This window comes from Centropristis striata, chromosome 16 (assembly GCF_030273125.1).
Source record: "Centropristis striata isolate RG_2023a ecotype Rhode Island chromosome 16, C.striata_1.0, whole genome shotgun sequence".
Lineage (NCBI taxonomy): Eukaryota > Metazoa > Chordata > Actinopteri > Perciformes > Serranidae > Centropristis > Centropristis striata.
In genome coordinates, this window is record NC_081532.1 from 32,155,130 (window position 1) to 32,181,563 (window position 26,434).

General features: G+C 37.6%; 1 protein-coding gene across 1 annotated transcript in view; it reads right to left on the reverse strand.

Annotated features, from left to right (window-relative positions):
- nrxn3a (neurexin 3a) overlaps positions 1–26,434 on the reverse strand; it is a 181,127-nt gene that overhangs the window by 17,985 nt on the left and 136,708 nt on the right. The window contains exons 14-20 of the mRNA XM_059352887.1: positions 23,018–23,208; positions 21,617–21,790; positions 15,878–15,997; positions 7,046–7,227; positions 6,927–6,956; positions 4,221–4,392; positions 541–630 (exon numbers count right to left, since the gene is read on the reverse strand). Of these exons, the coding sequence (XP_059208870.1) occupies positions 541–630; positions 4,221–4,392; positions 6,927–6,956; positions 7,046–7,227; positions 15,878–15,997; positions 21,617–21,790; positions 23,018–23,208 (959 nt within the window). The remainder of the gene's footprint in view (positions 1–540; positions 631–4,220; positions 4,393–6,926; positions 6,957–7,045; positions 7,228–15,877; positions 15,998–21,616; positions 21,791–23,017; positions 23,209–26,434) is intronic.

Consider the following 26,434-nt stretch of genomic DNA (forward strand, 5'->3'; position numbering starts at 1 on the left):
GGTGGAGGAATGACCAGTGCACTTTATATTAATTAATATTTATGAAAACACCAAACTTTACCAGTTTGGTATTTTCCTGATCTTTACATTTTCTATCTAATATATTTCTGGTGAAATATGACTCTCCTTAATTTCTCCTGAAGAATTTATTTATCATTTTTAGCACACCTGGATTTTACTTTGAATGTTCCATGTGTAAGTTTTCATTCATGCTAATGCTAGAGTTTTGCTAGTGGTAATCTCTTTAAAGGTACTGTTAGAAATGTAAACTACAATTTTGGTGTGATATCTTTAAAATACAGTTATGAGTATCTTATGACCTGAATTGAAGTGGTATCTTCAGAATTGATGTTTCACAGAAGAAACCCGTAAATAAAATGTTTCATTGTTCTTTAAACTCAATCACACATTTCATTTAAGACATAGCTGGAGGAAAACAACAATAGTTGAATCTTCTCACTATGGTGCAGATGGCATTTTTCACATTTTATCAAAATGGTAAAAACACATAAGCATAGAAACAATTTTGTTTGGAATTACCTTTCTCTTGTAGCCACTCTTCTACTGGTCTGGCGTATTTGAAAGGAATTTTCTTATTTGCCACTGCATAGCGTTCAATGTCACTGATCCCTTTAAAGTTTAAAAAGACATTCATAAAGACATTTATTGATCATCAGGAAATATCACTTTACTACTGAATATTTACAATGTGTTTAAATGATTTTAGCTGAAGATTACATTTTTATTAAACTTGTTTTAGTTACAGCATAACTAATATAACATTTACTATCTTGCCAGGATTATTGTTATATACAAATATATAACATCAACCCTGTTATTGGACACATGAGACAAAACAGACAGAGTGTAACAATTTCAAACATCACAACAAAAAGTTTTGCATCGTGTTATATGTTGGCACAGCAAATGTCTCAACTCAGAAGCTCCAGCTAAAGACTGGAACCTGACTCCACTTTTGCTTCAGCGCACCATTATAGTTCGGTTATGTTTTGTCAGTTTGTATGTTCAACGTAATAATTGCCCACTGAATATACGTGAACTGAATAGTAAAGTATATTTTAATTATTACTTGAGAATGCACTATTTAAATTTGTGAGTAGTGAATTAACATATTTACTGTATGAAAGTGAGAATTAATGTAATAGATATGAATGTAATAACTTATTCGGAATGATTTCTGATGACGTATATAATAATGTCTACAATGTTTAATTGTTAAGTGATTTTTGTTTTGTCTTGTGGACCCCAGGAAGACTAGCTCGTCCCACTTTTGGTGACAGCTAATGGGGATCTTTTTAACAATAAACAATAAACATCAGGTCATAAATGTGATCCCTCACTCACAAGTTGTATTGGAGACCAGCGACTGTTTTTAACTGGCTGGTTTGGGAAGGAGGTGGACCATTCTGGCCCTGTCCCCAAACCAGAGACACAACAAATCCACAAAAAGAGTGCTCAGCACGCTCTGTCAGGATCTGTGCCTGGCAGCTCCTCCTTCCCCTTCTGTTTGCTGTTGTCTTCCCTGTTTGTCTGATCCTCCTGTGTCTCCTCCCCTGTCTGTTTTCTGTGTTTGTGAGTAAATGGCCGTGACTTTATTCACAGGCAGGACCCAGTGTACCAGATCCAGCAATCAACCCTCACAGTATAAAACCCCGGTCTTCTCTTCACTCGTTTCCAGATCGTTTCGTCACCCATTGTGGTAGAGCCTTATACCTTGGCCTTTTTAGTGTATTTGTTATCTCCACATGTTCATTAGCTTGTGTGCTAACCATTTCTGTGTTTTTTTTTTGCATTGCTTGAGATCTGTCGCTTGCTACCATGTGCTCCTCAGTCACGTGAGTTTACTGCAAGATCAGTTCTCTCTACGTCAGGGGTGTCAAACTCAAATACACAATGGACCAAAATGTAAAACTTGAATAAAATCGCGGGCCAACATTGAACAAATAAACCTTTTAATATATACCAAACATGTTTTGCTTTAACATTAAATATGGAACCAGCAATGCTTATAAACATACAATATATAACTAAATAGTGCAGACATGCAAACTCAAATTTCAAATAAAAAACACATCAATGTCATTAATTTATAAATAAAAATTAAATAAAAATCCAATGCCTCTTTTCTATTTGCATCCTTCTGATTTAAATATCAAAATAAACTTTTTCAACAGGTTAATAAATTCTGCCTTTCTTTTCGCCATTTTTGGGAAGGGGTAGCTCGGAGACAGCTCTAGCTTGAGGTTGCTATGACGACTGTCTCTGAGGAGCGCGTTTCTGGGTCCTGTTCCTGATTGACACGCCAAAACAACAGCAGGGCATTGTGGGATTTGTAGTATTAGCTGTAAATGCGCCGTATAATACTGGCGGGTCAGCTTTTATAGTACAATATAAGAATTTGGTATTGCCTCGTGGGCCAAATAAAATTACACTGCGGGCCAAATTTGGCCCGCGGGCCAGAGTTTGACACCTGCTCTACGTGCTGAAGCAGCCTCGCCATTACCACATGGAGGACGCCAAACAAAAGACTTTGTTTTCCTGAGCTCTTGTCACCTCATCTGCCACAGTTGGATCGTGGGAAGACACTCCACCCATTCCTCCTGCACATTACCTCAATATCAATAAAGACTGGTTAAACTGTTACCTGCCTTCTGAGTTGTGCATTTGGATGGCTGAATCAACAACCATTATGAAGCTGTTTTTCAAATAGTTAAGCTACAAACCGAGGCTGGACAGAAGGGGACAGACAAAGAGCCCTGTGAACAACTTGAAGTTCCAAGGAGGGTAAGAGAGGTCGCTTAGGAACTTCCGGTATGGCGACGTGATGGGTGGTCATGTGTCTCGCTCCTCAGCAAAACCTTTTAAAAACAATTCTACAACAACCTAAAAATGTTGTCACTAAAATGAGCAACAGCATCGCTGAGGACACTCTGATGGTGTCTAGTGTGGACAGACAGAGTAAAAGTCATGGCAGACCTTCACAGTTGAAAATTGAATTCAGTTTAACCAAAGGAGGAGAAGCTAAAACTAATGTGGCTCAATGGAGGAGGAGACTGCTAATAACACAGAAGATGAAGGAAAAAACTACGGTCTGATTCTTGAGGCAATCGGAGATTTGAAAACTAGCTTCTCCAAGAAGTTTAATGGAGTTTTGACAGCAATTGGAGAAATGACAGAGTGTAAAAAGTGTCCTTCCCACTTATCTCTGCACTAGTCTCAAAACACCTTCCACTTTCTGCTGTAGTATAGTAGGCAGGCCTTCAGGAAATCCTGTTCTTGTAATACATGACAAAGTAATGCATTGACTCTTCCAAGCACTGAGGTGAGCAATTCAAAAAGCTTGGATCGCAGGTTCTGTCTCAAACCTCTCTCAAGTTTTCAGAAATTCAGAACTGTTCCATAAAAACATGGATGGTGACGCCTGCCACACCTCTCTGGGGTATTGTATTTGCCCCCTGAGCCTCAACCAGTGAAACATCTACTGCAGACCGGAGGACCTCACCAGGAGTTAGTCTGGTCTCCAAGATGGCTGCCCATGCATCTGCCAATCAATACTTGTGCTAATGAATTACCCAGAACCTCTTGCATCCTGGTACTAGTACTGTTTCTTCCTTTGAACCAAAACACACTGATGAACATTCAAAATGCTGTAACATCAGTCATATACTGTCCAGAAAGGGATTTAAAATGGACCAGACCGGAATATATGACAATTTGCCTCAGAAACCCAACACTGTCTACCTGCTGAAGACCAACTGAGGTCCACAGAATTCACAGTTCACATAATTACCCTTTACACAGGCGAAATTATGTCTCATGCATATTTAAGTCACTCTATAGCTCAGAAAAAGAAGAGTACACAAAGTAGAGAAGTAAAGACCTGAGTGTGCCTACTCCCAGTGTGTGTGTGTGTGTGTGTGTGTGTGTGTGTGTGTGTGTGCTCCTTTTAAGGCACAAGGTGTGAAAACAGTAGGAGTTGAACAAAGATTGAATAATGTTGCTCTTGTGTTGGAAGCACATGCTGCCCATTGACCATGTCAACTATTTTTTATAATGACACAGTTCCATTGCCTTAGTGCATTTCAATTTAGCAATAAATCCATTGTTAATTGCCATATTTGTTAATAATTATCATTGCTAACATGTTTGTACAGTAAAGATTATTAGTTTGAGATGAGATTGATGACTCAGTGTCGTACCTGATGGGAAGTGTTCGTTGATCGACCAGTTATCCACCTGCAGCGTAGCATTGCCACCATTCCTGGTGAAGCGAACAACATGATACTTCCCATCATTCACTGGCGTACTGTTCTCCTGCACACTGATATCCACTGTGCCAATGTTGAATGTCACTCCAATTTTGCCTTGTTGCTGAAATGAGAACACAATTATTCAATTATATCACTCAAACTTTGAAACATTTGAACTTGTGAGCCAAACAAACCTTGCTATCACTGTTTAAATTAAATTGTCCTGATCGAAGAATCCACAGTGTGGTATGATTCAATTATTGAATGAACTGTGATTACTGTGTGGGAATCTGATGTTTTACAACATACAACAATTATCATGTCAGATGCCAGTGAAGGCTTTCACTGATGGCTACTCTCCTGCTGGACTGGACTGTATGTTAGTGTCAACATGGTCTCACAGAAATCCGTGGAATAGCCACGGAATCGCTCAAATTTCCGTGAAACTGACACGGATTTCGCTACAATGCAAGTTAATGACAGTCATATCCCGTGGCTAATCCAACATACAAAGTGGTTATGTACATTCACTGAGTGAATATTTAGAAAATAAAACATATATTTCTCACTAGAAATGTGATCAAAATCCATTTTTATGCAGAAACAAAGTCAAAATATTAATTTTTTCACTAAAAATGAGAGAACTGTCCGCCATGTTTTTTGTTCTGACCGCCGGGACCTTGAAAGTCACGTGATTTGGAACAAACCAATAGGAAAAAATATCCATGGGATGGCCACGGGATATGACTGTCATTAACTTGCATTGTAGCGAAATCCGTGTCAGTTTCACGGAAATTTGAGCGATTCCATGGCTATTCCACGGATTTTGAGTTAAGCGAAATCCGTGGCTATTTCACGGATTTCTGTGAGACAAGGTTTGTTAGTGTAGGTGTCAGTGTTGCCAACTCTTTTCCAATGAAAGTAGCTGACACTAGCTCCAAAAGTCACACACACTTGGATAAAAGGGACTCCAAGGCGTGCATGAGTTTGAATGAATCCTTTACTTTGTTACTGGAAATACAGAAATACAAGCACATCAACTAACGTGGCTGCACGTCAGGATCCGTCTACTGTGTGAAACGCACTATCACTCTTCAGTTTTACTCATTAACATGCATGTAAATACTAATTATAGGCTTACAATATGCTTCTCCAAAATACAACTACACTGACGATATCTTGCACCCTTAAACAACAGATACTTCAGTAGGCTACAGGTGGTTACATTGCAAATTTTCCTTAATGGTGAATAACAAGGCAGATATCATTTAATTAAATTAACTTGCAGACTCCGTGTTAAACTCATATTTAAATTACGAACAGTCTATTACTCTTAAGCACACACAATATGTCTGTGTTGCTGTGTATACACCACTTTTGCTCACCTGGAAATACAGAAAATACAAGCACATCAACAAATGTGGCTGCATACATCAGGTTCCATCTACTGTGTGAAACCTGGACCCACTTGTATCTTAATGACAAACCCCTTAGCTGCAGAAACCTAAATGTATGTCCATAAGCACTAACTTGAGACTTTTAGTCTCTATCTGCACACAGGTGCATCTCAATAAATTAGAATATCATAGAAAAGTGTATTTATGTCAGTAATTCAATTCAAAATGTGGAAATAACAAATTATATAGATCCATTACACACAGAATGAAACATTCATGTCTTAATTCATTTAATTTCTTCTAATTATAATGATTATAGCTTACATTTAATGAAGACCTAAAATTCAGTGCCTCAAAGAAGGGGCTATTTGACTTGAACTACTGGAAATGGAACCTTCCATGATATTCTAATGTATTGAGATGCACCTGTATAAGTAACAGCACATAGTGGAGATGCTGTGGGAAAACATAAAAATAATTGATTGTGAATGAAGCATACTGGGGCCCAAAACACATGCAAAATGCATATGCCGCTATGGGAACTGTGCAAATAAAAAGTGAATTGAATATGGCAGAAGCACAGCCCTATCCTCATAGCCAGAACAAGGATTTTAAGGATTTTCTCGTATGCCCTTTTTCTAACTACTTATCTCTGCTACATTTCAATATTACTGGTAGTGAACCAAGGTTATAATAGTTTTGGATTTTTCATTAGTTTTAGTTTTAATTTTGTTGTGAATTTTTGTTTTCAAATTCAGTTAGTTTTAGTTAGTTTTAAGAGTGAGTTTTCTAGTTTTAGTTTAGTTTTTGAAAATGCTTAGTTTTAGTTTAGTTTTTATTAGTTTTAGTGTTAGTTTTTTTGTAATGGGCTATGTGTTGGGTGCGAGATTCAAAGAGGTCATAATAAATTTTGCCTTTATTTCCTTTGGTTTATCATCTCAGCCCCAATAAGGTTAATAACTGTTTTGAATTTTGGTTCTAGTGTAGACATCCCAGTCTCAGTAAACATATTCACCATGTGTTGCATGTTCCAATAGAAACACTGAATTATGAATGAAAAAAGTTGACAAAAACGAAAACTAAGGACATTTCCACTATAATTTTAGTTAGTTTTAGTTAGTTTTGTAACCACGCAATACAGTTTCAGTTAGTTATCGTTTTTTTAAAAACTCTAGTTTTTATTTTTATTTCAGTTAACGAAGATGTTTTTTCAATTCTAGTTTTCGTTATTTCGTTAGTTTTCGTTAACTATAATAACCTTGTAGTGAACTCCATCTTTCAACTGACACTGTAAAGATAGAGCAGTTAGACAAAACAAAGGAAAGATTGCACTTTGACAAACATAAATGAGACAAAAAGAAGAGTGTGAGAACTTACTATGTGCAACATGAGATAGTCCCCAAGACCAGCTGCACTGTCAATCCTGACCAGGATACCATCTTTCAGGGAAGTGCTAAAACCAACCGTCAGCCTGTCTGTCCTGGTGCTCGGTCTCTCATTGGTTGGCCAGTTGAATGTAATGAGTCCTCCTCCTTTCCCAAAGATGTACGTCGTCCCAGCTGAAAAAAGCAACAGGAAGAGGTATGAAGCATGAAATAAGAAGCACAACAGTGAGCTCATGTCAGTCACGGATGTCATGTAGCGGTAAGGTGTTGTAACAGCTCAGTCATACAAGGATACTGTAATAAAAATTACAATAATAGTATTCATAAGTATTCATCAAGTTATGAAATGTCAGTGTTTAGGTCATTAATATGCATATTATTGTCATTCATCTTTGCAGCTTAGGATAACATGCATTGGCAGGTTAAATGGGAATATTAAATGTTTTTAGACTTTTTAGACTTTCTGCAAATAAATCAAATGCTACCTTGAAAAAATCGAAAGCCGAAGGAAGACAAGGACCCTGGATTATTTTGGAACTTAATATCTTACTACTACTACTACTACTACTACTAATAATAATAATAATAATAATAATAATAATAATAATAATAGGTAGCACTTTACAATAATCAACTAAGTGATGTTTATAGATGGTTTATAAACCAATTATTAGCCATTTACAAAGTGCTTTACATATTTAATATTTAAATGTGTTTTCTTAAAGGTATATGAATCATTTCAAAATCATTAACATACTTAATATGGTGATAAAAATTTTAAAATGAGTGCAACTAAAACTATTAATAAACTATTAATTATAATGTATTGTTTTCTTAATGGTAAAGTAACTATAAACTTACATTAATATACCATCTATTTGTAATTTATGAATGATGGAGTTAGTTAGACATTAAGAAATTATGTATTTACCATTCTAAATGGTCTATATACAGTTTATAAATGCTGATTAAACATTAATAAACTATCTGTTTACCATTTATAAATGATGGTTATTGTAAAGTGTTACCTAATAATAATAATAAGTCTCTTCAGTAGGAGTGATAAACCATGGGCTAAATTGTCACACAGAGAAGATAGTGATAGAAAAAGATGAGAACACATAGACAGTTGATGATAATAGGCCAGGTCATGACCCATAATGCTGAATCCAATAACGGTAAAGAATGTCTATTTAAGAATTTTACCCCAAACAATTCTGTCTTTGTGTTTGGCCTGATTAAAGCACCCTGGCTCACTCTCTGGTCCAGATTCCAGTTTCACTGCAACAGTAGCAGCAGTTATGATCTGCTTCTCTTCCCATTGATTATCCTTTTAGGCAGTTCCATCATTTTCATACCATTTAAAACCATGTATTCTTGCATGCTTGCTAAAAAAAAAAAAACATGTTAAAAAAACCCATGCAGTACTTTTAACAATAGAAATACCCCCCTTCTTTTGAAAGTAAACCAATTATGATAGGTGTGCTGTAACAAAAAACGAATGGATTCCACTTATTAAATATGTTTTTCCTGCACTGTAAGCCTGTATACCTCGATATTCACCTCGATATGACATGTTGTTTCTTTATGAAAAATAGATTTGGGTTTTAAAATTCAATCAAGCTGCTTTATTAAAGGGGTTTAGTAAATGCGGGTCATTTTTAACTTTTAGAATAAGTGGTGCAGAAATGTTGCCGGAAAGAGATGCCTATTTGAAAAACCCCACTTAGCCACAGATTATATATACTGTCTACTCTGCCTGTTGTCATAATTATCAATACTTCTGACATTTTATTTCTTTGATTGTCTAAATATTCAACTATTTATTTTTTATTTATTTACAAGATTAACACTAACTTTCTAACTATGTTATGTCAGAAATACTTATTCCTGTATTTAATTTATTTATTGTAATGTCTTAACACTTTTTTCTTGTATGATGCTCAGGATGTTTATTGTGATGTCTCTTACTTCAAATTCTGTCAGGAAATGTTCTGTAAAATTATTAAAATGGTTAAATAAAAAGTAAAAAAAAAAAAGAATAAGTGGTGCATACAGAAAGTTAAGTTAAGGGTTAAATGTAGTCTAAGGTTATTTTAAGAATGTGCTACCTAACATAAAGACAAGAAGTAATGTTGGAGAAGTAATGCCCTCTAAAGCGAGGTAAGAGCAGGTATTTTAACCCTTTTGATGGCATGTCCCGAGTAAAAGAGGTTAAAAGCCAATACAGAGGTTCCATGATGCCGGCATAGCAGTCCACATCATTGAACTTTGCGCCACAGCATTGAAAGTTTCAGTTATTATCACACCCTCTACATTGTAATAAATTATTCTGTAGTCATTTAATTTTACTTAATATATTTGATAAAATGTATTAAATATAAATGCGTCCTTGATTTTGAGGCAGTTGTTTAAGTAAATTTAATATAAAAATGTTTGAGATTGAATCTACTTATTTTGAACACATTAAATATAATCTTTATGTGTATGTAATTCTAAATCAAGAGAATTCTGAATGAATCCAACAAAATAGAATTAGTCCGTTTTTAATTGACAGGCACTTCCTGTTAAGTTGTTATTAACTCAACTTGTAATGTAGTTAGATTTAATTAATAATACTGCTTGCAATCTGTTGCCTCAATTTTATTGAGTAGCTAATATTTATCTTTTTTTACACTCTAGGGTACTCTCTAGTGTTTCTGTGGCACATATTGAGCATGAGGATCGATAAATGCACCGCAAGCTCGGCTAGCTAACCGAGTGATTGACCAAGAGATTCAAGAAAAGTAAGTGATGAAAAGCTGAGCCCTCTATACCAGCTGCTTCAGGCTTACTCGCTGGAGCTGCAAAACTGTTTACAAACCCTTAAAAATACACATATATCCTCCGGCCTGCAGGTAATTCTATTACAGTCCGGAAGGAGAGATCACTCCTGTCTCGTCTTCTGCACAGGACTCATAGCTCAGCTAGTGCAGCCATTTACCAGCTCACTAGCTGCTCCTCATCCTCCTTATCTCGTCTTTGTCTCTGTTTTCTCTTTAAATAAAACAGAACTTTAAAGCTACATGCAAAGAAAGACATTTTAAAGCCACAGAGAGATGGATGTTGTCTTATCCTGTGCAACTTGCAGACTGTCTTGGTGTCAGTGATGTTATGAAAAAAAAAACGCTGTAGATTTTTGAAGTATCCATTGAAATCACACTATGCCAGCAACAAGAAAAATCATATCCTTTGGTGTCTGAAAAACCCTCCTTTGACGACGTCCAATCTTGCCACAAGCACATAAACACAAGACGGCAGACGCCAATGGTCTGGACCCCAGAGCCGCCAGAGAGAGAGAGAGAGAGAGAGAGAGAGAGAGAGAGAGAGAGAGAGAGAGAGTGAGAGGGAGGAAAGAGGGAGGGAGTGTAAGATCTGGTTAAAGCGGCTGTACTATTAACTAATGTGTAACTATTAACTATGTAAAGATATAGTGAAGTGATGTGTTTTAATCTGAGCTTCAAATTGTTGTGGTAGTATTCCCCCACTTGTGAATTTTTAAGGTTTTACGTGTCCTTGAAAAGGTGGTTGGTGCTCTTGTAAACTCTTTGTAGATTGTAGATTATGTAAATTAGGCTACGGCTTCGCTAGCTTGTCAAAACCGCTGGTTAGCTTGTTAGAGAGCGTCTGAAGCAAAACGGCTGTGACGTTGAAGTCATGTGACCGCAGTGTAGTTCTCTATAGCATAACGTTAGCTTTTACTTCTGTCAGCTGCATTAACACTCCAACAATCATAAAAGTGGCATTCATTTGTGAAGATTATGTTCATGAACAAAATGCAGAAGTGTCAATGTGTGTTTGCCACTTGTGAATTTTTAAGGTTTTACGTGTCCTTGAAAAGGTGGTTGCTGACAAGTGGCTAAATGAGACTACAGTGGTTGTCGGGGACATTAAACGCCATCACGCCGGACACGGACAGGAACTCTCTCAGTAGTCCACCTCACAGCCTCTAGTCTGGTTTTCAGTGCTCTTGTAAACTCTTGTAGATTGTAGATTATGTAAATAAACAATTAATTAGGCTACGGCTTCGCTAGCTTGTCAAAACCGCTGGTTAGCTTGTTAGAGAGAGTCTGAAGCAAAACAGCTGTGACGTTGAAGTCATGTGACCGCAGTGTAGTTCTCTATAGCATAACGTTAGCTTTTACTTCTGTCAGCTGCATTAACACTCCAACAATCATAAAAGTGGCATTCATTTGTGAAGATTATGTTCATGAACAAAATGCATAAGTGTCAATGTGTGTTTGCCACAGAGCTTATTTTACAATGATCCAAAATCCAATGCAAAAACCCCATAGGTGGATTCTCAATAGACCCCATGGCGATGCTACTTCTGGCTTGGCCTGCAAAAATATGTCATTTTGTTTGCTCTCTATTGTGGGCAAAGGCTAATCTACTGCTCCACACTCCAGTCTGGTAGGCACCTGCACCTATACACTGGTTTGCCAACCGCCAAAAAGCCCAAAGACGAAGAAGATTGCATTATGCGTTCCATAAAGCATATTGGGTGCACAAAGCGAACGGATGGTACACACTAGCATCCTTGGAAATTCCCTGAAAGAAGGACTCGGCTGATTTCTGAGGATCCTTCACATTGTAACAGTCCTTGCAGATGTCGATTTACACCTTCCTGACCCACGGAGCTGTGGAAGATTAACCCCCATCCGCCAGGTCTCCCTCAGGTTAGATACACTGTTCAATAACAACTTCTTCTAAGGCTACTTTTCTTCTTAGAAATTGGTCTCTTAAACCCATCTGCTGCTGTAACTCTTTTGTAACTTTCTGATTGCGGTGACCTCATATTACCCATGACGCCTCTGTGTGCTGAGAGTCTTTTGATTCATCACCAGAGTGGCAAACAGGACTGCAAAGAAGAACTGAGTTATCCAAACAAGTGCTGTGGAAATTGATTTGGCCATTGAACCATGGAGGCCTGGCTCTGTGATTTAAGATAAAAACCTGAGAGCGGAGGAAATACTGAACTAGGGTCTGTGTTGCTCAAAAGAAAACAGAGTGAGATACTCAAATGTTTCAAGTAAGCAATCTTTTTTTTTTTTTTAGACCTATCCATCAAAAAATACTTAGACCTGGTCCTTTTTTTTGGGAAATTCCTACATCTCAAGAGGAATTACAATTGTTAACATATTTCACTATGACTCTCACAGTTTCTGTCACAGTCCTGTCCACTGTGATGCATCACTGTTTCCCCCGACCTACAGAAGAACATCAGCCTCTCCTGCCCCCACCCCAACCATTCTGTTTCTTTCTTGCTTTTTATTTTGCTTCACTTGCTTTCACTTTTTTTTAACCTCCTGCAATTGATTCATGCAAGGACAGAGACATACCCAAAGTAAATTGAAAGCTGTTCTTGAGTTTGGAGTAAATCTGTGGTTTTGGTCATGTTTGAAAGGTAACACATTCTGGAGATATTTTACAAAGAGTCAGAATAACTTTAAGTGCTACTGTTATTAAGTGATGGAAGTTGAAACACGTTATGCACATATCTTTTTTATTGTTCGCCTGAATATTTTTGGCAAATACAGCCTTGCAGATCATTACAGCTGGGACTTATGGGCTTATATATATTATATGTATATATGTATAATGAACATCCATGGTAACTTATGCACCACAGCTTTCGTGAAACCAATTCACAGCTACATATCATAGGTAATATCATAGAAAAGTTAATTCATGTCAGTAACTCAATTCAAAAAGAGGAAATAACACATTATATAGACATTTCATGTCTTAGTTTATTTAATTTTCTTCTAATTATGGAAATGTTGTATATGTCCAACTATATGACTCAAAACTTGGTTGGGGCTAATTGACTTGAACTACTGGAAATGGACTTTTCTATGATATTCTAATTTATTGAGAAGCACCTGTAAATTCAGCCATGTTAATGTAAAATCTTGTCTTAATCAGCAGTCTAGCTAATGTTAGGCAGCTCTCAAGTGGCCCTGGAATGGCAGGAGTTATGTTGATCGTCTCACGTGAGTGTGAAAGTGAGAGGGATCCTGTGGAACTGTGACAAATTGTCTGATACACATTTGATCACAAATGGAGCAAAGTGCTATTTCATTCAGCACACACCCCTCATTGCACTTGCAATCTGCTCCATCATTCATGCTTTACTCCAGGGCTCATTGACCCTCTATTAACATCCCATCACTGCTGCATGGACAGAGAAGACTATAAGAGCAATCCAAATAAATAAGACAATTAATCAATACATCTCTAGTGGGTACCTCCTCTCCCTTTGCATACACATGATGGATTCTCCCAGAACCACCCACTCACAGCTGTCATATTCTCAGTGTTGTATTGAATCCATTTCCCAGTGGCTATACCAATCTGTTATGGGAGGTTTGTTTACTCTCTTTATGGACCACTTCCTCTGTTTTTCAGCCTCCTCATCATAATCCCTGTGTCAGACTTGTGATAGGTGTAAGCTCCAGCTCCAAGAGCACCCTCACTCACTCAGACCTTTTACAGTCAGTGCACCAATATGGCAATATCATGTCAGACTTTTACTGACATTGACAGTTACATGTTCATCTGTACCCCTCTTTCAGAAACTCCAAATACTTACTGTTCATGACATCAATATTTCTCAAATATGTGTTTTTATTTTTAAGGTACATTCAGATCATGAAAACTTTCCAAAGCACTTTAAGACTTATTTTAAATTTAATTCTCAGATTCACTGTTATTCAACGCGTCAATCTTTAGATCTTCATCCTCCAAGATTTCTGACATGCAGAGGTCAATTTATTGTTCAATTTAGGGGGACCAAATTATGGAATACCTTTTCCCATCTGGCAAAGGACTCCATCTCTGTAAAATGCTTCAAAAGATGTCTAAAAGCTAATTTTTAACTGCTGTTTTAAAATTCTAATTAACACACAAATACACTTTTTTAACATGTTCATTTTTGTTTTTGTTTTTGTTATTGTCATTATAACTTGTTGATGTTATACATGTGTTTTTTCTATTATCAGTTTATTTCTTTCTAATAATTATGAAATTTTAGGTGGAGGCTTTAAATAAGCCCATCTGGGTTTTCTGCCTCCCCCTGCACTTTACATTATATGTTATCTTTGTCATTTTATGTAATTCTAACTGTGCAAATGAATAAATAAAATAAATAAATGTTTATTATTAAACTTATGGGTGTTCTAAAAGAGCTGGAAACAGCACAACCACTCAGTCTTGATGTCAATTTCTCCCAGAGGCAAGTATTGGTGTTACAAAAAAAAAAAAAACTCCGCTGTGCAGAATTTATTTTCTGAAAGACATGTAAAACTGCAAATAAGGTAAATTATTAGACTGTCTGTCATGGCCGTTTAAAAAAAAAAAAGTTTTATACTTCTAAAATCTGTCCTAACGTGAGGGTGGAGTCAGCAGATCAATGGGTGCAGATGAGTTCCTTATATTTAGTTTATATATTGTTGAAATAATAGGTATAAATAGAACAACACATTTGTGTCTTAGCATGCCGTTGAAGTGCTCTCTTTAAGCATGAGATGTTGATGTTGCTTTGCCCTCTAGTGGTGAATGAAGTAAATGCATTCAGGTCAAGGCAAGCACGTTATCCACTGTATTGCACTTGCACTGTGACATTCTTAACACCAGGTGTCAGTATGAAAACATCAATAGCAATACATACACCATTGCAATGTCATGTATTGCGTATAAAAGTCCATGTTTCCAGTTTAGATGTTGGATTAATGTAAATAAACTTATGACCATTAATGAGAGGGACCCACATTTCTCAGTAGAAGTAAGTAAAAAGGAAGAACACCATTAAAAAATGATGCTCATTCAGTATCATATTGTTATTTTGCCATGGAACGGTGATGACTTAGTGTAAGAAGGATACTCACTGGTACTCTCTAAGATACTGAAACTTGCTTTCAAGCATCGTTAACACTGATGAAACTTTCAGTGCAACAGCCTTTATTACTTGACATCACACATAATCACACACACAAAGAAGTGCAATCAACTTTTTTGCATAGAAGGAAGTTATGGATTATATACACTTTAAAAAAAAAATGTTGTTTTTACGGTAAAAACAGCAGCTGTGGTTGCCAGAACTTTACCGTAACAAATACGGTGCAACTTTTTGTAAAAATACCGTAAAATTATATTAGCACTGTTGATTTCACCTTTAAGATTGCCATTTTATTCCATATTTTACCGTAAAAAATAAAACGTTTTTCCATTAAAAGAAACACTGCCATATAATTGACAAGAAAATACTTGAATTAAAGCCACATGAATTAAATGAATTTCACACATAGGGTGATTACATTTAACAGTGAGAAAAAGTATTTTTACAAAAAATAAGTGCAAAAATTATGGCTTGTATATATATTACAGCCATTATATTTTATTTATCATTTATATTTTTTTAAATGAAAAGAAAATACTGTTTTGGCTGATATATACATTTACAGTGTTTCATTGTTACTGAAACCTAATTAACCCGTTTATCATTTTACGGCCTTCTACTGTCATGGTTTAGCAGTTTTCCACTGTAAAATCTACAGATATTTTTTACAGTGTAGATGGGTGCAAATATCCACAGTTCACTTGTAAGTCTTGTCTCTATTTTCAAGTGTGCATTAGGTGTACGGCTGTTGGTGCAGGCTACAGAAGTGCATTAGTTTAAAGCTGCAGCCATTTGTAATGCTAGTGGTATTTAGTGGGTCTGATAATCTCTACTCTCTCTGTTAAACATGTGTAACCTAGGTTAAAAAGTAAGGTAGGTACTCACGGTCGTTGCATTGTGTTCCAGTGTAGGAGGTCATGGAGCAGTCACACGTGTAGTTCTCCCACTGCTGGATGCAAATACCCATGTTGGCACAGGAGTCCTCCTGACAGGTGGTGCTGGGACCTGTGGAAACCCAGCCATCCCCAGGCACACACACACACACACACACACACACACACACACACACACACCGAGTGTAATATCATACAAACACACTGAAGGCGTTAACCCTGATAACTGATTCTCTAAAATGCTTAGTAATAACATTTTGTTTGCTTTAAGATGCTGTAAGAGCTGCAGCTTGTTTGCATCATCCACACTCATATAATAATGCTATTGGTTTCTCACCACACAAAATGCTTTGGATTTATGAGCTATTCATCACTTACACTTCTACAATGGTTTCATTAGGGTTAGACAACAGAAATGCATCTAGGGGGCTGTACCTATTTAATCTGGCAGGCTCTCAAAACACAAAGAATGGGTCATATATGGGAAGCAGCTGAATAATCATTTTTGCTTAAGTGGGTTCCTAACTGAGTAAAACGACCCAGAACTATCTAGGTTGCAGCCATGGGAAGAGCTGGTTGAATTCTCTAAATGCTGAGTAAAAGTCCTTCAGTGATTCCTTTTCTATTTTCCCTAGTATAGGGTGAGCTGGAACATTCTCTGTGAAAAAAGGAGATAATGTGTTCCCACAATTCCTTGCAGCAGCAACATTGAAAGCACCATGCCATTTGGCTGTTCATAGATACAAACAAATGATAATATGTAGAGTAATAGATTCATAGGTATACATTATGCCCATGATGCATAAACATGAACATTATTTTAATAAATAATAATGAATAAATATAAGTTGACAGGAGGGTAAGCGTGAGCAGCTGTTCTCAATGTGATTTTGTTTCACTTTTTGACTGGAAACCCTAAACCCTTTTTAAATTTGCATTAAAGCAAATGGCAAGAACACACAGGTTGAAGTATGTACAACCCTAAAAAGTTTTTGACGCAGTGTAAAATGTCAATAAAAACAAAATGCATCAAATTGAGAGAGTATATATTTAAAAAACCAAAAGTTTACCGGTTTGAACATTAAATATACTGTATTTGTACAGTTTTCAATTGAATATATTTCCAAAAGGATTAGTAAGTATCACATTCGGTTTGAGCAATGTCGCGTTTGGAACATTGTGGCAGACCCACATCAATAACACCCCCCATCACTTTATTACAGAGCTTATAATATATATTATATATAGTATAAGTGCAGTTGGATTATCTCAGTACAGAGTTGTCCTTCTGCTCAAGAAAACATGTCAAAGCATCACTATTACTATTCAACCACAGCCATGGTGTCACACATCCCTCTACCTCTCCTGCCTGTAGCTACATGACCATATATAAAGCTCCATACCTACCCTATTCAAATGTTATTTTAATGTGTGTCATTATGACCTGATAAAAGCTGAAGGCCAAAACATGTTGTTTGAACAATCACTACTGCATACTACCCATCACTACTGGCCTATGGTGGTTGTTTTTAGCTTTTGTTGGCAACAGTTCAATAGAGAAAAAGGGTTTGAGAAATGAAGAAACCTCTATCTACTCTATTCAACTCTGTTGATCTGTACAAGGACATCTATTGCATGTCTGTCCGTCCTGGGAGATGGATCGCTCCTCTGTTTCTCTCTCTGAGGTTTCTTCTTTTTTTTTTCCTGTTAAAAGGGTTTTAGAGGAGTTTTTCCGTGGCCGCTGTGAGGGTCTAAGGACAGAGGATGTCTTACCATGTACAGTCTGTAAAGCCCTTTGAGGCAAATCTGTGATTTGTGATTTTGGGCTATATAAATAAAATTGACTTGACTAACAATAAAGTTGTATTGCATCCTAAAGTTATTGTTTTTGTCAAGGGAGTGTGGTGTCTTTTACTAGAAGGGCTTCAATAACCTTGTGTGTTAATTTAAAAAGGGCAGGTGGGCAGAGACAATATTCTAAATATAGTGTAGTCATATGACATATGGATATCAATGGGTTGTTTTTATTTTAACCCATTGACGCCTAAAACGCCTGTAAAACCTCTGGGCGATTTTAAAATAAGCCCCTAAAACCTGAAGTTTTTCTGGAAATTCAACAGAAGTGTCAACGCTTCTACTAAATAATAGATTTTTCAGCCTCTGTAGCAGATAGAAATGAAATTCAAAAAGTATTTGAGAGCTTATACAAATACTACAAAACAACGTATCCGCTTTCCAGGCTTCAATGGGTTAAGTGGACCTTTATTCTGGTGTCTAAAACATGGTGGCTCACTCGTAGAGTGCATTCCACTCAGGCTGAGTCCTTGGTGTGGCAGACCTGGGTGTGAATCTGGTCCAAGGTCCCTTAGCCGCATGTCTCCCCCTTCCATTCTCTGTCTACTGGGGTTATACATTTTTAAACTTTGGAAGAGTTGGACACCTTGGAAGTACATGACATTGTATCCAAAATCCATACTCTCTTTTGTAATTGTTGTGAGAAATTTGTAAACATATCTCCTTCAATGACAACAGCAGCATCAACTCATCTAACTGTAAACAGGTCAGTGTGTTGAGAGGAGACTTACCTGGTGAACTGGAGCCGTTCAGGACCAAGTGAACTGATGGTGAGTTAGAGGAGGGGATGGAGTTTTGAACAGACAGTGGCTTACAATGCAGTAATATCCTGCAGCTGATCCGCCGATCTGGTTCATGACTTTATGATGTAACAACTGTGAAAAGCTGATGTTCCTTCTGCTGATACTGTTCTGTTAAATGTTCAATGCAATATCACCCTCTAGTGAAAGTTTGATGTATTGCCGACTCACTAACCGTTACCAGACTTTGATTAGGGCTTACTGGCTGAAGAAACACAATTTTATGTGATGAAAGCTTGTAATGAAAAGCAGGCAGTACATGGCAATATAGCTTAAATGACTAATCAACTGATCATGATACATCAGCAAAAAAAAAAGAAATAAAGTAAAGAAATCACACAGGCACACATAAAAATGAGACAGAATGCCATGGACAACACCAACAAACTGTGATTGATGACACTTTATTTTGAAAAATAAATAGTCAACCATTGCTTTCTTGCAGTACACACAGTACAATGAATAACATTGTTTTCAAACCCCATTCAGCTTGACACAGCGAGGACATACAGTACACAAAGTTAGTGTCTCTTTTGATTAAAATGATACATGAACTAACAAATTTGTTTGTCTAACATGGTGCTCTGTAACTAAAAAAAACAACAACAACAAAAAACATACAGTACACTCAGTGTCCGACTGAATGATATGGCAGGCATATAAAAAAAAACAGCTGTACAGAAAATGATTTCCATGCAAAAGGTTGTGGAGGCCCAGAACCTTAAGAGGATGACAAAAACAACTACAAAAGAATGCACAACTTGCACAGGAAGATGGAAACATTTTGTCCACGGTGACATTTGCTTTCTCATGCAAAATGTTTCAACAGCCCATTTTGATGTAGCTACATAATATGCATGAAGAATTGGAAATCAACACGAAACAAATTAAACCCTTAGGTAAGTTTTGTTTTGTCAGCAAACTGCATAGACTGGGGTCCAGGTTTAGACTGACACAGATTACTAATGCTGCTGTGATGTCATCGCCTGCTGTAAAACTGCACATCCAAAGTCATTGACCTAAAGTATCTTTTTGTTCTTTGTACTCCCTTGTAATTGACCGTTCGCTAAACCCAACCCAAACACTGATAGGCCAGTCAAAGCTTAGTGACCACAAATAAGCACTGGTTACTTCCTAAACAATGTATTCCAATGAGCAGCTTCATGTCTCTGTCAATAGGGTTCATATGTACAACGGCGTATTAGGGCCAAGTCTGAAAAAGAAAAAAAAATACAGACCCGAGGGATCAGGGGTAACATTTTAGCATAACATAGCAGATTTATTAAATTAAAAGTGGCAAATTTACAAGAAAAAAGTAGCAGATTTTTGAGTAAAAAAAAGTCTGAAAAATAGGCTAGTGTTTTGTTTTCCAAGGAATTACATCACCACAGAAGATGCTGCAGGACGTGTACTATGTCTTCAGGAAGAGACTTAATCAAATTATACTTTGCAATCAAATTTAGCAATAAGGAAATATTTGTGGTTTTAGCCCAGAATCACCATATTATCATACGTATCTGGACATTGAAGAGACATTGCTATCAATTGGGCCTATTCAGAAGAAAACACTGTACTGATTTGGATGCGGTGAGAGCTTTTCTGCATCAGGAACTACAACGCAATGGCCAGATGCAAGGATGTCGCTGGTGACATCTATGCCACTTTTTTTATCATACATCTGCTACTTTTTTCTTGTAGATTTGCCACTTTAATCTCATAAATCTGCAACTTTTTTCTTGAAGTATTACCCCCCTCCCCCGGGTCCGCATTTTTATTTTTTACATACTTGGCCCTAATACGCCATCATATCCTAAGAAATAAGGCTGTTTTAAACATATTGGTATCGTTGTGATATACAACTTAAGGTTACGCAACAAAACCACTCAAAGGTTTGGCTTAAAATCACTGAACTAATGGATGCAGTTATGTTGGTGACCTAGAACAAAAGTAAAGAAGTTTCCAAAGTGACATAAATTTCGTCTCCTGGGTTTGTACCATTCACTTAACCTAAATTTATAATTTATAGGATACATAAAAAATCATTACATTTATTTAATACGATAGCTAGGGAATTCAGTGCATTACTTTCCTGGTAATATCTACTAACTGTTGAGTGAGTAGCCTAGCATCACTTCCAATGTTAAGGCTCTAAATAAGGCATTTGTCTTATGTGTAAAAGAAAAAATATATACTTGTGTTTCACGTTACTACAGCTGTTTACATTAGTTGCGTGACAGCTCACATTTTACTTTCCTATACATGCCTCAGTATGTGTATATTTACTCATAAAGCTCATTTATATATTTGAGATGTAGTGTGTGGAAGACATTAAAGGGATGGTTCTGATGTTTAGCGTGGCTGAATGAGTTGTTTATCCATTGTCACTGTTTTACATAAGGTCGATGGCAGTGGGCACATCCCCAGTTTGGAGAAGCAGTGTGGATGAGGCTGCAGCTAAACATATAGCCATCTAAAAAAGGCTGTCTGTCATATGTATGAGGGCCCTGGCAAGGTCCACCCATAGGCTAATCAAATGAGAGTCCTACAGCATGTATGGGTGTGTGGCTTCCATTGGTATATCGAGGTGTTTCTAAACGTTTTCGAGAACACCAGTGCTGGCCATCAAATCACTGAATGATATTCTTACAGAATTCTCAGCATGGATTTTTAAGTGGTACTTCCTCCCACCCCGAAACATTCACCAATATTAGAATATACCCTGAAACTTTACAAAAGTATAAAAGATAAAAATGGAGCACCTGGCAGTGTTTGTATATGACTGCACTGGCAAAAACTGCTCTGATTGTGATTGCAACGGCACTGTTGGTGGGCGACCAATGTGGCCAATAACATGTGGTAGTGTAGGTGAGGAGGTGTTGGATGTTTGGCCTGATATTAGCAGTGGGTAAGTGAGGCAACAAGAACAGTTAATAGAATGGAGGGGCTTCCATATGGATGCAGGGCTGTAGAGCTACTGTTTGCATTGAGCAGGAAGAATGGGCTGCTGGAGCTGGAGTTGGAGTTGAAGTTTGTGTTGTAGTATCTTAAATCAGGCTCAGATTTGAGGGACGGTGTACCTTCGCATCCACGCTCAATCTGCCCACTGCGAAACAAAGCGTCATTGAGGAGATCAGGCAGGCGACCGTTGAGATCCACTGATGCCAGACAGCCCTGGAAGCCTTCTCTGGAAGCCACCAGTTTAGGCAGGCTGCCATACATGCCTGGACCCAGTCCTGCGATGAACAGATCACCTGGGGTGTAGAAAACACAAGGCCACTGCAGGAGAAGTACAGGAGGATCTTATCTCATGTTCTTAGAGACTGTGCCATTGTCATTTTTTTTATCAAGTAAAGAGAAAATGTAATTAGCTGCATCATACAACTGCAAAGCACACCCTCACAACACATTTTTGTTTTGCAGTGGCAAATGTTTTCAGGACCACTAACCCTCAAGAAGTTGGAAGTTTCACAGCACTGGAAGTAACCTGCCAACTTGAGCATCTATGACGTTAATGATCAATTAATCAATGAATCGCTATGTTTTATATATGTTCCAGTATGTATAAATGATGCATACATGGGCAAACTAAAAAGATATATATACAGGTCTATGCAAAAGCCTGTTAATATACGGACGCTTTTATTTTGAAAGGGCATAAAGAGACTTCTTGTCGATCAGATATTCTTGTCAATAAAGATAATGTCAATGAGTGCAATGTTTTATGTTTTAGCCCCTGAAGAGGCATGAGGTTAATTTTCACAGTAATCTTGCATATTTAAGTGTGTTTTGTGTTTACATAAGGTTTGGATCAAATTAAACCTAGTAATTCATGCTAGCAAGGTTTGATACAGTAAGCTAGTTTTGCTCAAATGAATACTCTTGCATTTTGTATTTTTAACTTACAGTAATTCTCAGCTCATTGGTTTATTGACATACGGCCACAGAACTGAACGCTCGTCTGTGTTTCAGTTCAGTGAGTACTGATATGCAGTCATAGATAAAATGAAAATGAAAAAATACACAGACTGATAAAAATTCCACGTGACCAAACAAATTCTTAACAGCCATCAATTATATCATTCCCATCCCACAATGTAAACAGGCATGTTTTGGCAGTTCAATACAACCCAAAACCAGTGTTAAACTGTTGCAGCTTATTTCTCTTTTACAAGATATCCCGCTCCTCCTGATGCACAGAACAAGCTCTCACTACCACTTACCAGACCTTATGTCAAGTATTTTGAACCATCTCCTGAATGATATAGCAGAAAATCAATCACAATAATTGTTTGCATGATAAATAACACTGTAGGAAGACTGACCTTAGCCTTAGTGAAATAAAAAAGGAATTACAGAAAAATAATGCAGAAAGACAGATTTTAAAGCACATCAACATCGATTGCAAGTTCTTTAATTGTTGAGTGTTACACTGGACACACAAGGAGAAACATGTAACAGGTGTTGTGTCCTTTACATACCTTTCAGGTCCAGGTTCTTGGCCCCATTGATACTCTGACTAGTGGCTGTAGCGTCTACTTTCAGTGTGTGGGTGTTGCTGTTGTCCCGGGTGATGGCCACATTGTGCCACTGGTTGTCATTCAGTGCCCTGTCACTTTTGCCCTTGATGAGGTTGGGCCCATTTCCAAGATCAAAAACATAATGGATGTATCTGCAAGAGAAACGTTATTGAGAGTTACAGACTGTTGAAAGCAGCAAGAGTTTTCAACTAGTTAAAACAGTCTCAATTTCATACTGATGCCTATGATGACCGGCATTAGTAAGGAGACGATGATAGAAGATTGGCTATTTCTATGTAGTTAACCTTAATGCCTGTGACCAATGTGGGATAAAAGAGAAGATCTTTTTTCCCAGTTTAGTGAATAAAAACATGACAGGTTGGACGAGACTATAAACACCCACTCGTACCTAAACCCTTCGGGAATTTACATTTTATTTACTTATTTAAAAAAATATATTATTAGGACACAATGCCACTCCAGATAGGATTCAGGGTTAGAAATGGACAAAAAAATGACTGGAGAGAGAGGAAATGAATAAAAGCTGTCCTGCAGTGTCTCTAGTTTTTCCCCCTCTGTGTTCTCTGTTTCCCCGTGTCTCCACCTCCGCTGTCTGCAATCAACTCATCAACTCACAGTTAAAGAATACCAGCTGTCTTTCCACTTATCACCAGATTGATTCAGCCTTCACAGTGGTAACTACTCTCCCCTGCTCAGTATTATTTACTTTACTTAGTTTTTTCCTTGTGCTATTCCCCAGTGCAACCTGATCGACCATGTTTTTCTTTGTGCTCAGAGCTCCAATGCTGCTTGATCATCAAAAGCTATTCACCTAGTTATCACCCAGACTCCATCCACTCGTCTGCCCCTTCATTCAGCTTCCTTTTTTGCAACATGATCTCACAGAAATCCGTGGAATAGCCACGGAATCGCTCAAATTTCCATGAAACTGACACGGATTTCGCTACAATGCAAGTTAATGACAGTCATATCCCGTGGCTATTCCAACATACAAAGTGATTATGTACATTCACTGAGTGAATATTTAGAAAATAAAACATATATTTCTCGCTAGAAATGTGATCAAAATCCATTTTTATGCAGAAACAAAGTCAAAATATTAATTTTTTCACTAAAAATGAGAGAACTGTCCGCCATGTTTTTTGTTCTGACTGCCGGAACCTTGAAAGTCACGTGACTTGGAACAAACCAATAGGAAAAAATATCAATGGGATGGCCATGGGATATGACTGTCTTTAACTTGCATTGTAGCGAAATCCGTGTCAGTTTCACGGAAATTTGAGCAATTCCGTGGCTATTCCACGGATTTTGAGTTAAGCGAAATTCGTGGCTATTTCACGGATTTCTGTGAGACCAGGTTCCTTTTTTGCTAAAATAACCTTAACTCTGTGAAGTTATGGATTCTCTGCATAACCCAACTCACCAGACCAATTCTCTGCAGCAGCCTCAGCCCACCTCCCCCCAAGTTTTGTCCCCACCCTCTATTCAGAGTGCTCATCCCCAAACAGCCACATATTCCTACCCCAGCACGTTATTGTGGTGAGTTGGGATTTTGTGGGCATTTTCTTCTTCAGTGTTCTCTAATGTTTCAGCACCAGCCTGTCACATATACAAATACATGTATACACAGATTGAATTCTGGGGTTTATTATATTTGATTAGCTCAGATAGCCAATTTAGCTCTACAGTAGCATTTCCCATTCTCACAGGCCTGAGAAAGCACAGATTGTGTTCTCACAGAAGTAAGACTACAAGCTGTATTCTATCATGTTTAGGCTTTGTAACTCATAGATACGCACCTGTAGGAACAACACACACACACACACACACACACACACACACACACTGTGTATAACAAACATAGGTAACTGGCCCATAGTGTTGCGTGCAAGTTGAACGTCTCTGCACAGGGTTGGCCTAACTCAAAAAAGAATAAATGTGAATTATTATAGAAATTGAGGCTCATTCTGACTGGGATCCAATCTACAAACCTGAGATCCTTCATAGGTTACTCTCAGGTAAAGGTGTAAAATGGGCTAGGATGCTTTGGGAAAGGGGATCTACTATTTATCACTACGATCTTAGTTTTACTGCAGAGTAAAGAAAAATGTTAGACCATCCGGTTTAAGAATAGTAAGCGGCCAGTAAATGTCTCTCCCTTCATCAGGGCTCCAGTTCAATCACTGAGGACTCAGTTGAGTTGAGGATTTCGTCAGCAGAGAGTGGCTGAGTTGAGACATCATCAAGTGTTTATCCATGTGTTAGGCTGGGGTCACATATATGCAAATGCAGGCGAGTGACCATCACCTGTCAAGGCGATATGGGGCAGTGTAGAATGTGACACACAAGGATATCAGTTGCTGGTTTGAACTCGGTTTTAAATCCAGTTAGATCAGCCACACACACATGCTCTGTTATTGGTTGGGACTGCAACTTCACTGTTGGTTTATTCTGATTCAAATTTGGCTGGGCCTTCAATAACAAATTTTTTCTGTGGAGTGGAAAACTCAGATCACATATATTAGCTTTTCCCGGACTTTAATAATTGCAACCCAATAATTGCAACCCAAGCAGGCATCACCCCGGAAGCAAGTCACATCAGGTAATCACAGTGAATTAATCAGTCTGCTCATTATTCCCCTAGTGTCCCTTGCACCGCAGCTAATTTTTCCACCAATCATGGTTTTCATACACTTGCAAAAAAATGCATAGCTTTATGTCTTTGAGATGCTTTTATTTTAGAAACAAAACTATACACCGCAGGAACATTGTTAAAGAAGCAAGTGGCATTTGTTGATGCTGCATCACTGGGATGTCATGAAGCAGAAGGAGCAGGAGAACCTGAAGCTGTGGACGAGACAGCAAAACCTGAGATTTCATTGCTGGGTTCATCTGTGGTTGATGCTGCATCACTACAGTGTGCTAGCCTGGCTAATTTCCCAGGTTGGGATAAATAAAGTATATCTATCTATCTATCTATCTATCTATCTATCTATCTATCTATCTATCTATCTAACACCAGACCAAATCTCATTGGAGATTAGGTCTGGACACTTGCCGTTCATTTTTCCGTAGAGGAGGTGTGGTTTACGATCCTCCGGAGCCGTTTATTGGGAGCTTAGAATGTCCATCAAAAGCGTCTGTAGGTAGCTCTTAGCCAATCAGATCAGTTATACCAGATGACGTAGTAGAGCAACAGAAATGGATGTTTGTTGTGTGAGGTCTGTGAGAGTGTTGTTTGCTGCTTTGCTTCTCCAGTTCTCACTTTCTGCAAGATTATTTATTTTCACGCTTTATTCCCCCTCATGTCATTCTGCCACACACATCCACTGATTTTATGGTCGATAAACAAGCTGC